Source organism: Aplidium turbinatum, chromosome 2, assembly GCF_918807975.1.
Source record: "Aplidium turbinatum chromosome 2, kaAplTurb1.1, whole genome shotgun sequence".
Taxonomy (NCBI): Eukaryota; Metazoa; Chordata; class Ascidiacea; order Aplousobranchia; family Polyclinidae; genus Aplidium; species Aplidium turbinatum.
In genome coordinates, this window is record NC_137473.1 from 24,824,010 (window position 1) to 24,837,844 (window position 13,835).

General features: G+C 37.8%; 1 protein-coding gene across 1 annotated transcript in view; it reads right to left on the reverse strand.

The window, feature by feature from the left end:
• The window catches only part of LOC145765154 (uncharacterized), a 34,872-nt gene that overhangs the window by 2,392 nt on the left and 18,645 nt on the right, over positions 1-13,835 (reverse strand). The window contains exons 3-4 of the mRNA XM_082576929.1: positions 6,587-6,690; positions 4,080-4,240 (exon numbers count right to left, since the gene is read on the reverse strand). Of these exons, the coding sequence (XP_082433055.1) occupies positions 4,080-4,240; positions 6,587-6,690 (265 nt within the window). The remainder of the gene's footprint in view (positions 1-4,079; positions 4,241-6,586; positions 6,691-13,835) is intronic.

Genomic DNA, 13,835 nt, shown 5'->3' on the forward strand with positions numbered 1-13,835 from the left:
AGAAATTGGCGCATTTTATGGAACTGTTGTTGAACGTTCATTGTAAGATATAAAACGACATTTTAACGGCCATGCTCACACTTTCGCAAAAAAAATATTTTTTTATCTACATACGTTTTATATTGATACAACGCTTGTAGACGTTGTTGATTACCAACTGAGTTTAGCTCGTGTGTTACTTGAAACAAACTGAAACGAATGTCTAAAAGTGCTCCACTCCAACGCTGTTCGTTCAGGAGCAACTCATGAGGGAACGAATTCACAGACCTCTTCATTTCTACAAGCAGAAACTTAACTCTGTCAAACTCAGTGACCGGGTCTGTGTGTTTCAATCATATTTCTTACAAATAATTTAACAATTTCGTTTAGGCTGACCATTCCTTATTTTAAAAAGTCAAGGCTTGAGCTGGAATGTCGGTCTTTGGGGTGTGCAAACCGTGCGATCGCACAGGGCCCGCAAATTAGGGGGCCCGCAATTTACTCAGAAAATGCAGTAATTTTTGTCATTTCCAATGGAAAAATTCAACAAAAGAATTAGCAACAAGAAAACATAGAGACTCAACGGGTGCAACCTATTTCGTCCCCTGAAAAGATCGAGATAAAAAAAACAACAGAGCCGAAGTTGCTGATCGGAGTCGCCGCAAACATTTCAAAATTTCTCTCGATCTTTTCAGGTGACGAAATAGGTCAAAATTCGATTTTGTTGACAGCGGACAAACGTGTCCAGTCTGAGCAGCTATCTCGGCGGACAAATTAAGTCTCACGGCGGACACACCAGATTTAACTTCGATCGTCATGCTTAATCGCTTTATGTTGATAATTCTTCACTCTGAAAGGCTTTCATCAGACCAGACCATTGAAGAGTCACAGCGCCCTGCCCAATACACAACATAACTGATTGACTTCCACCGAACGAGGTCGTGTGGCTTCTTGCGTCACAATGCTCTGGGCACGAGTCGGAAAACTTCTGCACTAACGTTACTGTTTTCTGCTGTGCAACGTTTTACTAGGCTTTTATCCTTAGGTTTATTTTTGCGTGTGTGAGCGAAAGTGATGGAGAGCAAGTAGGTTCATCGTATTCATTTTCACTTATAGAATTTTCCCTGGGCCCTTTCTTTCTTACTGTAATACCAAAACTTAGGCTACTCGTATACAGCAATTTAATTTTGTAACCAGCCTTGCCTTATCAATATTACTCAGAGATCTAAGCCAGACATTGTGATGTAAGACTTCCCATCTATTCTTAGCGAAGAATTCACCGTTATTACGCTGATTCAATGTTATCAATCGTTGAAGCAACCTAAAAATCCAAAGCTTTTCTGCTTAAATGGAAGCTATGGATAGTTGGATACAGTATTAACATTTTCTAGATGCGCCCTAGAATGCGCTGGAAATTATATTCTCTCAGTCTCAAAGATTGTTCGTGCTATGCAATCACGTCAGGGTTAGAAATGTTTAAGGATTCAACCTATTTCGTACCCCGATTTCAGGGTACGAAATTGAGGTAGGCTACGAATTGTTCAGGGGACGAAATAGGTTGCATCCAGACTCAACATAGAGACATAGCTTTATTTCCGAAAAATGCCAAAGAAAACATGATCTTATCCTTTTGCTATGCCATCGGACAGCACCATTTTACAGTAATATTCATACCCAAATTTTTGTTGAACATGCTCTCAGAATGCCCCAAATTCAAAATAATTTTTCAAAGTTTTCTGGGGGAGGCCCCAGATCCCCCACCGCTAAGTGTCGCCTTCGGCGAACACGGCGTCGGGCTTTGCCCGCCGATCGTCAAACCACGCCCTCCCCTTTCAAAATACCTAGCTATACGCTACTGAATTGGATCATTGTGATTGGGGCCCGCAAAGCATATTCCGCACAGGGCCCGAAATACCCCAAGACCGGCACTGCCTGGAGGTCGTGCCTGACTTGTCACATTTTGAAGATTTTTGCGATCATGGCTGTCTGAATGAAACTGTCTTAAAATTAGGTCTTTTTTATCACTTTTTGCTGACTGTTAAAAATGTAAAATCATTTGTTGTCTTAAGAAAGCACTAAAAATGAGAAAAAATGTTAAAAATGTTAAAAATTAAAAATGCTTAAATGTTCAGTCAATCTGTTTTCTTGTTGTTGTTTTTTTTTTTTGGTAACTTTTGCTGCGTAGACCTATACTGTATAGATCTAAAAACATGTAAAAGATTCTTCAAGCGTAAATTCTACTTGCTGGCGAAGCGTGTCCTCTTTTTAAGCGATAAAAATATTGTAGGCCTAGTGTAGGCCAACCCATTTTTTTGACGGCCTGCCATAGAGTAAAGTTTTATTTCAAACTACCATAGCTTGTATAAAGTTTACAGGCTATACGGATTCATTAGACCTTTTATAGTAGGCTACCGGTGGGCTATTTGTGAAGATTGATACTTGTACAGAGTTGATACAAGAAACAAAGAATTCGGTATACATCATTATGCTCGGACTGAGAAAGCTTCTGGTAGGCTATACATACAGCGGTGCTGGTTCGACACTCAGGGTGTGCGCTGGAGCAACGCATTTCAAGGACAACTCTCCATTCAGCGGCACCCAATAGATGTAATAATTCACAAACAACAAGCGAAAACTTCATTCTGATAAACTCGGTGATCGGGTCTGCATCAGTAGTTCAAAGCCTCTTCAGATTAGCCTAGGCTATGCGAAAATGCAAGGATTAAGCTCTCGAAGAAGTTTTCTCAGTTCGAGGATAAAGATTTCCACAATCCTGGCTGTTTGGTATTCTCTATTTTTTAATAGGTGATAGGACAAGGCGCCGGCTTTCCAATTATGCAATCTTGGTTCGATTCCCTGCTTAAGTTGATTGTTGAAAACAACCGCTCACCTCTACCAAGGTTGGCAGATCCAAGAGGGGAGCGATCGCCCCCTTAAAATACAGGAAGTGACTTAATTTGTGGTGTATTTACTAGGTCGGATTAATGTAGATCTACGCACAGAAGTGCTCAGTAGCGAGCTATTTTTTGAAGAGACGCTATTTTTTTCCGAAGTGTTGAAGAGGCAAAACATTTGTTTCAGTAGTACTTTTACTACTTTCCAATTTAAAGTAGAAAAAAGTGGTTTTTAGGGATTTTCACAGTAGCGGACACTTATCTGTGCTTACCATGGGCGCCGATCCCTATAGGACAGTGGGGACATGTCCCCACCATCTTTCTACATGTCCCCACCATCCTTTTACATTATTTTGTAACGTAGAAGGGAAATTATTATTAGCCTAACCGAATGTCACAATTTTATTAGTCAGACGTTCAAAATCTATTTAAAGGAGGGGATAACATTTTTGTTTTGTGCGAGGAAACCCCGACCGTAGTGGAAATGTTATTATGCGGAGAAATTTCTCATTTCACCAGCCAGCTCGTGTTCAGCTGAATGGTCATTTTCAACTTTACGACGTGTCAAAACTTGGTTGCGATCTACCATGACTCAGAAACGGCTAGATCATGCAATGGTCTGCCATGTGCACAACAAAGTTTTGAATTCGATCAACCTCCATGACCTCGCCAAGGACTTCGTTTTTAATTCGCCAGAGACTCGTTGCCCAGTGATTGGACGTCTGCTGTCCAATGCTGCCACTGACAACTAAAAATATATATAGCCTATATCGCTTTTGACTTGTACATGCTATTTGTTTGTTTGTCAGAACAGACCCCCAATATTTCTAGCTTGCTTCGCTCGTCGCCCCTTTCTAACTTAGGCCTACCTTTCCTAGTAAATGTCCCCACCAATATTAGAGAGCGATCGGCGCCCATGGTGCTTACACATAAATGTGTTTTGTTTAAGTGTCCCCCCTACAGTTACTTGCTTGATCCGCCCCTGAGGTAGAAATAGAATACATTGGTTTGGCGTATTTGCTCAAAGAAAGGCAGCCGAAGAAGGCTTAGTAATAATGAGAATCTCATCTTCTCATCCCCGTTGCTTAGATTCAAGTAAGAGACTCACCTTTTTAATTTAGGCTACCTTTACCTATAATCTAATAATACTAATCCCAAAATATTTTGGACATGGTTAAATTACACATTCTTAATTGGGTTACTTACTCTGCCAAGGATAACAGCATATGATTTTGATCCATGCATGATCTTCCTTCTTTTTGACATGTCTTCTGACCCCAGCATGATCAGAAGGCCCCCAACAAGACCTTGATATGTGAGAACGTTTAGAAAATTGACTTCACCATGAATATGAACTGGATAATCACCTGAAGCGTTAAAAAATTTTTGTCAATTTTTAAAATTAAAAAAGTGAACAGTGTAGTTTGTAGTACATGAACTTAACAATTAAATTAACTCATGCCAGTGGTAATAAAGGAAGAAGGTGAACTAGGTTTTGTAGGTAAGAGAGAGAAAGAGAGCGATAGCCTAACTTTATTTGCCAATCAAATTCTATAATAATAGGCTACTGTACACAATAAGCATACATCACAATAACGCACAACTCATAAACATGGAGGAACGCATAAGTAGGCTACGCCTAGTGTTGAATAATTCAATCTGATTAGCTTGCTTGCAAGGGAATTGTAGGAGAACTAAGAGCGAGATTACACGTGAGCGCAAAAATCATTTTATAAAAATGTAAGTGGTTGGACAGCGGTGAAATGGGTTTGAGAAACACCTAGTGTGACGTAGCCACCTAGTCTGAGAAAACATAGGCTACATATCTTTTCAAAAAATTATCTTTCTCAGCTTGCTCAATTAGGGTAGGCTACATTGCATTAACTGCAATATCAGTAGGGTTGACAGGGAGTTCAAGGGGTACTTTTGGACCCCTGACCGGCTGACCCAGACGGTTTTAGGGGCCCGTAACCTTTCCAAGTAGCCTATGAATATCAAAGTCACTGCTGAAATAGTGGATAAAGTAACTTATAGGCTATCTTCGTTTGTAGTTCTCTGATCTTCCACTTTATATCAGTCAATCAGTCAAACCAATTGTAAAAAAATGACTCTTGTCGTGATATGAAGGGAAAGACGGGCAAAACGGACATGCTAACTTCAAAGTGCTCTATCAGAACAAGCTAGGCATCATGGACCTATTGCGTGTTTTGAATTAACATCTTACTTAACAACAACTGCCCAGAGTATGAAACTTAATGTGTGTTTTTTTTTATCTACTAAAAGGATTTTTATTCTAAGTGTCCGTTTTGCCTCGGATTTTTCCTCGAAGTTCATTTTGTTAATTATTAATTTGTCAAGGATCACTCGTTTTTTTGTGTGAACTTGTTAGAATGAATATCCATAAATAAAAACAGTCAGGTTTGTTAATTTTTAAAGTTATTTTAAATAATGCTTTCGCCGCCATAAAGGCAGCTTCTTCAGTAGTCTTCTTCAAAAAACTAAGTGTACACTAAAACTAACTGTTTGTCAAACAATGTTTGCCAAGTGCATCTTTGCTGTTCAGGTCACCAAAACAGACTAACTATTAGTTGGAAAACAATTTTTATGCTAAAATTACTATACAGTACAGCTTTTTAGGGAGTGTTCTAAGTTAATTGATGTCCATATGTCTGTTTTGTCCTAATCATTCATAGTCCGTTTTGCCCCGAACAAGCTTCTCAAGAAAGTCTATAATTATACGCTGAAATATGTAGAAAGCTCATTTTTTAAAGACAGTGCTCCATTGTGCACCAGTGTTCAAGACTAAAAGAGAAGCAAAAATTTTCGAAAAAAACACCTAAATATCATCACATTCAAGTGGACAGGTTTTATAACCAACAGCTAAGAAAACTATTTTTCCCGTCAAGTGTGGCAAAATGGTTTCCAATATTTTGGGTTGAATATTTGTTCAAGTATTTTAGAAAATAGAGAAAAAAGTGTTTTTTTATCTGTAGTTTTTTTTTAAAAGCAAATGTCTGTTTGCTTTGCCTTCGCCTATTAAGATAATACAAAATAAACAAATATTTTCTATTTAATTATTATATTGGTCTGCTGTGAGCTTTCAATTTAAAGTTTGATAAATATTTGGGCAAAAATTTCAGCATGTTTGCATAATTAAGATTATGCTCTAGCCCAGCGTAGTCCAAACCCTGGTACGCGGGCTGCATGCGATTTTGTACTGCCTGTGAATAATTTAAGTACCGTAAGCGAGATCCACTAACAAGGCCTAGTTTCCTACAATGCCCACCTTCCGGTTTTGGTTTTGGACTTTACAAACAGCTGGTAGAAAAATCAAGAAAGACGAATGGTAGGGCAAAGTGCACAGACAAAACAAAAAACAAATCAAACTATTGCTTCTGGTTACTGAAAACTCCACTTAAGTAGTCACTACAGAGTAATAGACAAAGAAAGCAAACAATAAATGCCAGTTTTTCGGAATGTAAGTTCGCCATAAATTACGTAGGCAATTTGATTGATAATGTGTCATTTGGAGAAATATCTCGAGGGCCACTTACAACCTTCCCGAAGGTCACGGGTTGGACATCCTTGGTGTAAACCGTCGCTCATTTCTTAAATTATATAATACTCAAAACGAATATGAAATTCAAAGATCGTATTTGTTTCTCACAATATTCTATTTCAGGCTTATCACCTGATGGAAAAGTTGCACTAACCTATTCCTCCATCTCCAACGGGATGATGAACAAGAAAGCTAACTGTTGTATACGCAATAATCATCCCTAGACACGTCATCTCCAAGCTGTAGTTTAGCATTAGCCTGAATAAACAAACATCAGTTGAATTCGAGGCGAGAATAAAAAAAGGAGAAAATTGCATTGGATGAATTCGATTTATTGACTTTTTCTGTAAGCTTATGTATGATGCAACTATTAAAAAGTTTTTGCAAGTCTTGAAGCGTTTGCACAATAAAGAAGTACTGTATAAAGGCTTTCAGTCCATTCTCTTGACTCAAATGTAAGTAAAAATCCACACAGATTCTGAATAGAAACATCCGCTCGAAAAATATCCCCTATCTCGAAAAATTTGCTTCGAAAAATAACACTGTGCTGCGTTTGAAAATTTATTCGAAAAGTATAAGTTTAGCTATTTCTGAATCATTTTTTTGGGCTGAATTCAAAAATGCAATCAGTTTTTTTTTTGATTCAGATCAGTTTTTCTTTCTATCACATTTTTAATTCTGCTGCCTTTGATCGTTATTATGCACAAAGTAGCTAATTTCTGTGGTAGCTTAATTGGTCAAGTATGTTGTCAATTTTTTCTGCAAGATGGTATTTCTATTTAAATGCAATGACCGGCATTTAAAATAGTACAAAAATATTATGACACCGTTCAAACAAAGGCACTTACAACTAACCAAGAAAGCTTCCTAACCCACTATTTTGTACAATGGCATTTAATCTAACAGTTGAAATTAATAAGTCACACTATAGACACGTGATCATTCAACATCAGATATTTGCTATACTCACTAACATCAGTGGAGGAAGTACAAACGAAATCTCGAAAAAAACCTAACACAGAAAGCATTGTGCGGCGCATGATGACATTCTGACAATAAATACAATAACAATACGAATGATCTATGCTGACAAAAAGTGTCGTTTCAAAGATTTTTTTCTATGTGTGGAATTGAGAAAATCTCTTCTTAAAGTGCCCCTGACTGGTTGGACCCAAGTATAGTAACTTTTCTAAGCATTTCTTAGCGCAGAATTACGCTTAGCGAACTTTTTAATCTTAACCTCGAAGCTCGACTGGTTAGGGCGAAATTTATACAAAACGACTGCTTCGCAGCGCCACCACTGGCGAAACTCCATATTTCACTGCTCTGGGACGACTTTGGTGGTATTACGTCATCCTGGGTGGGCGTCGATAGCGACGGATAAAACAAATGCTTTCTAGATGTAATTGGTGGATCACAGTTTGGTCGGAGTTGGTACAAGCGGTTGCTTTTTTCAAAGATTTATTGTTTTTTGCAGTTTAATAAAACTGTACTGGATACGTTCCTACAAAGTTTGTTTGTTGTTTGTTTATCTTTATCCTGCATTACGGGAAAGCGGACTTGAGCGCTATGCATCGGTGTACGCCTTCCGACATACACCTGACCCACGCTGCAGCTGACAGTAATGTCTGTTTCCGGTTGTCTACTCTGCTTATAACTTAAATTTGGTACTACCCATTACTCGAAATCGATCACTGGGTAGAGGCAATTATCGTAAAGTTTCTTGCCCAGAGAAACAACAGCAGTGCGGGTGGCTGGAGTCGAACATGCAGGCTCTCGACTGCGAGCCCAACGCGCTAACCACTCGGCCACTACAAAGCCTAAAATATACTTGAAGTGAAAAATGAAGAAATCGTAAGAATTATCATTAATATTTAATTCATCATCATTCATCACTATTCATAAATAAATAAAAGTTCTTTCTCATTATGTGCCTTCAGTTGGCCATTGAAATCCGGTGTAATGGCCATCTGGACTTGGAAAATTGTTTCGGATTCGCCAAACAATGCATGACGGCAGCACAATCCGATTGTTGCTTCCGAAAGCATCACCTTGTAGCCTAGTATCCACTCCAATACATGCCTGTAAAGCGACTAATTACTGATTCTGCCTGCAAGAAAATAAAATCACTACCTTTAGTGTGCATTCTTTAACGTTTAGGGTATTTTTAACCTAATGTAACATCCTTACTGTTTTGATAGGTCTCCGTTTTCTTCTTTCGGTTTACTGTTTTTCTCCAGTTCTTCCTGCTCCTCATTAAAAAAGTACCCAGAAGTGCAGGATGTAAGTGTGCCTAAAAATCAGTCAAATTGGTAACACAGCTAGATGGGTCTTTCTTGTCTTTCTTCAAAAGTTCTTTCGTCTGTGGCACTTCATGGCAACATACACATTCATTGGGCTGAGGCATAGACTCGCACTTGTGGCAAACTCACCACCTAGAGTTCCCAGCACGCCACTCATTGCTGGGAAGATCCAAATCGGGTTGGTGGTGCTAACAAAATCATCTCCAGTGAAGTGAAGAGAACATGGACGACTCGTTTTGTATGGCCCATCCCACTTTCGAACACTTCAAGAAAACTTTGACTATTTTCTTCTTATAGCACCTTGTTTTGTTTGAAAGCGTGAAAAGATAGCACACGTCTTTGTCACGACACTGTCACACGAACAGCAATTTGCAGGCATTACCTCAACCATAAATTAAGGGTACTGTTTGTGAGATACTACTGTTACACTGCAGATGGCTATAGCCAGATTAGGACAAATAAAAAATTATCAAAATTGTTGCCCTACAAGAGTTTAGAAAAACTGCAATTTCAATAGAATTGAGATGTTGTTTGATAAAAATAAACTCGACCTATTTGATCTAAAACTTATAGTAATCATAAGTTGACTTTTTCATTTCAGTAATTCTCATTTTGCACATTCTTTAGACCAACAGAGCCCCACACATTGACGTTTTGCAGTAGTCGTACCATACCTTACCAACTCACCACAGAGAAAGAAAGTATGTTTCCCACCCATGGTGACGTCACAGCGGTGTTGCCGTTTTTATTTTCGCAATTGAATGAGTGCCGAAAGTAAACGAAAGTTTACAAGCGTGTAACTTAGTAGCCTGTTGATATTTTTTACGATTTGCTGGTCAGGGAAGTTTGTTAGTGTCATCTCTTTGGTATCTTAGGTAAATTTAGAGAATTTATTTTCCTGTCAGAGGCACTTTAAGTACCACTAGCAAGTTGCAAGCATGATTACGGTCATCTTCCTTGGGTAAGGTAGCTATTGGTAGAATATCTTCCACCTGGCTAAGGTATTGATAGAATATCTTTTAGTTCTTTGCTGCAGTCACCACAGTTGGAAAGTCACCACCATAGTAAGAAAGTAATCGTATAAGGCCGAGTCGCCGACATTGTAATTTGCTTGCAAAAATACTGAACTAGTAACTAATTTTGGTTTAATTGCAGTTTGAATTTACTTTGACTCTTCTTATGTAGAAATTGATTTTTAATCGTCTTAGTGAATTTTTTTTTTTTTGGGAAGTGGTAAGCCAAGGGTGACGATTTCATCACAGTCGTCAACCATGGAATTTTTTTATCTTAAGTTGTCACGAATTTTCAGAAAGATAGCTTGCGTTTGTTTTGAAAAAATGCAATTTTGTAAACAAAGTAGGCCTACTTGATAATTCGCTCTGTTTGGCTTTTACCTTGGCATTGAGCACTTTTTGTAGTATTGATAATATTTATTCAGAGATGGGCACGTACAATTTAAAAGTAACGCGGTACCGGTACTCGGTACTGGTCAAAAATAGTACCGCGGTACCGATACTATTTTTAAAAAGTACCGCGGTACCGGTACGGTGCTCGGTACGGTACTTTTTAAATACAAGTTACAAGACTTAGAATGATGAATTTTTTTGTGATTGTACCGTAATCGAAATAATCTTACATTTAAAACCACAAATGCAATTCATCTCCATTCCAATTATTTATATTAACATGTAACAGCAACGCGCCATGACGATGTTCATATTGTACACAAAGACTGCTCAACCAGCCCTTTGGTAGGCACGCAAAGCTGAATGGAACAGATCGGAAAATAAAGTCACAAGTCTCTTGATTTTGCTCAGTATAAATGCATAAATTTAAGGTAGACATATTAATACTTGTTAGTTTATAGACTTATAGTTAAGGGCCAACCCAATATGCCGTATAAAAAGCTATTGGAAGTAAAGGCCATTCAACATCTGAGGTGTAAAGTAATGAAAGTAGTGTTACTTAAGTACATGTAGCAATAAAACAAAAAAACTGGTATCCATCAAAAATGGACTGGCTTGCAATTAGCATAAAATTACCATAAACATAAAAGCAACTTGCAAAAAATAAAAGACAGTGACACTATCATTTCTTTTTACTTTTATGTTAAGTAGCAATGTTCAGTAACTAGTGCTTTTTGTTTAGTTTTATGCCAAAGTAACGTTACTCGAGTAATTTTATATTTTGTCAAGTAGAAAGTTGTAACTTTGATAAAAATCTGTTAAAAAGGTATCATTTCTAAGATAAAAAAAATATTTTAAAGAGAAATTGTTAAAAATCAAAAGTTTTGTTAAAAAGAATTGTTAAAACGAAAAGTTTCTTCCTAAGACCTAAATGATTCATTAAAAATTAAACTATTAAGTGAGATATTTTATGACTAAAAATATTGGGATTTTGAAATATTTTTTCAAAACTTGATGAAATTTGTCAAAAATGTTTGTTTATTAACTGCAAAATTTACTAATTCTACTTGAGTAATTTTAAAGATCAGTACTTTTTTACTTCTACTTGAGTGATAATGTGCTCTGGTACTTTCTACTTGTAATTGTAATGAATTAGAATTGACCTTCAGTAACTGTACTTTTACTTGACTATTCAAATGGACTACTTTTTACACCTCTGTTCAACATTTATCTCTAAAGATTAACTAGGGGCCCATAACATTTGAAAAGCAGTAATTATGCTACATAGGCTACGGAGCAAACCGCAAAACAACGAATCCTCATTGGACTCCTATTTTAACACACACAATTCAAAGCAAAGAAAAAGTACTAAAGAATTTTAGGAATTGCAGTACAGTCCCCAACACTTTACAAAAAAAAATTGTTAAGACCCTAAAGTTATAGGCCTATTAGGCTACTTTATAACTAATTGTGTATTTAGTAAAAGTTTGGGGCAAGCCTGTTCTAGGCATTTGCTTTCAAAAACAATAGCATCTCAAAATGAGTGTCACTTAATCCAGCTCGTTTCGGCCTCAAAATGTCTTTAGCGGTGGAAATAACTCTTTCAATAGCAGCACTTGAAGGGATTGCAGTGTTTATTTTAATAAACAATCTTTCGATTGTCGAATGATTAAAGCATGCATCTGTGATGCATCTCTGAGGACTCATTTTGAGAAATTTATCAACCAGTTTAGATGCACTTTGTCGTCGGCTTTTCGGTTGCTCAAACAAAAAAACGAAAAGCTCGTCTTGCTGAGCAACTTCTTCTAAGTCGTCGCTGCTGCTTTCAGCTTCATCCTGACCTTCTTGCTCAAGCAAAGGTTCAAGCTTGCTGATCAACTGAGTCTTGATGCTTTTCGCTATGCTTTCCGAAAGAAATGAATATCGTTCATCCATGTTCGATTATGGGATCAACGAAAGCCGAAAATGTGGATGCAACGCCATGGCGAGTTGATGATCAGTGCTGTGGAATACGTGATGAAATCTCGTTTGGATGGCTTCCATCAAAACTGTCACTAACGGCAAGCAAACACCAACGATATTGTTAGATTTCAGTTCTTCTAACTTTTTCAATGCCGTAAACAACGTTGGCCAAAGGATTCCTGTGTATGCATTTTTGTAAAATTCCTGTAAAAAAAGTACCGATAAAAGTACCGGGTATTTTGACCAAAAAATACTGAGTATTTAGGCAACCGGTACAAATTTAAAAAAGTACCGCGGTACCGGTACACAAAAAGTACCGCGATGCAGTACCGCGGTACAATTGTACTCGGTACTGCCCACCTCTGTATTTATTGTTTGATAAACTTTACATATCGTTTGAAAATATCGAGCAATTATTTCGAGAAAAACTGTCGCTCAAAAATAGCTGTAACACACGTTTGCAGCTGGATGACAGGAATGAGCATCATAGATTGCACAAACAGTAAACCAATTCGTCACAAGCAACGATTAATACGTTTGCTGGAGCATAGTGACGAAATCTCAAATTGTTGCTCAAAAAGCTACCCCAGCTCATTCTTTATTGCACTAACATGTAGGCCAACAGTGCAACCTTTACCTTCATTTGCAGAGGAAATACGAATCACCTAGTTTGATTCCAACCGCTCAGTAATAACAGGGTTTTGACTTCAGCTCTGATGCTGGTGAATCTTAGATCGATCCCAGGTTGGGTCATGCCAAATACGATAAAAACGACACCGATTGTGTTCTTTCTTGTATAACACAGTCAGGATAAATCGGGTAATATAATGCAATGACATCGCAAATCTGATACAAAATTAAAAATGAGCCTTGTCGCCAGTGGCTCCGAGAGGGGGGGGAAGTCGGGCCAGTTTCCCCCTAGCAAAACATTGTAAAGGAAAAACGAGTAGTTTTTGGTTTTTGCACTTTTGAGGGGGGCCCATTTTTAGTACTAAAGTAAAAATGTACCAACTAAATAATCAACAAAGTCTTAAATGAAGTGCGTAGTTCCAAGTATTTCTCAATCATTGTAAATGTCACTCTCGATGCTTCTCATCAAGAACAAATCATTTTCGTGTTAAGGTAGGCGATGTTGAATAGCTCCAAGACGTAAAATCTGAAGCTGAAATGATTTCTGTATCACTGAACGGTTTTGATTGTATTGATAGTTTCAACTTGAAAACTGGCGCTGTGTTAGCTAAGCAGGAACTATTTTTGCTTGACAACTGAACCTTAACTTCAAAATCTGCGTTGGCCACTGGCCAGGCATAGGATGTTGTATCCAACATAAGTTATCTGTGAAAGTTAAAGGTATCAGTCCAAGCACGATTAAAGAAAGTAAATCCTGTATATTTTTTGTTTATGGATCATCATCATCATCAGTCATTATCTCCGCCTGCATCACATTGCGCATCAACATGGGTTATTTGCTTCCAAGAGTGACGATTTTGAGCCAGCTCGTCCAGTGTCGCCAAGTTGAGTCCGGTCCATGATTGGATGTTGTCTTGCCATCGTTTTGGTTGTCTGCCACGTTTTCTTTTTCCTTCTACTTTTCCTTCTGTGCAAACTTTGCTGATTCCGAATTGTGATCTTTTAATGTGGCCGAACAGTTTTAAAACTTTTGATTTTATTAACTTATTGCTGGAATTGGATGTAATTTTGTCATAGTTAAAAGATCTTCTGTTTTCGTGTG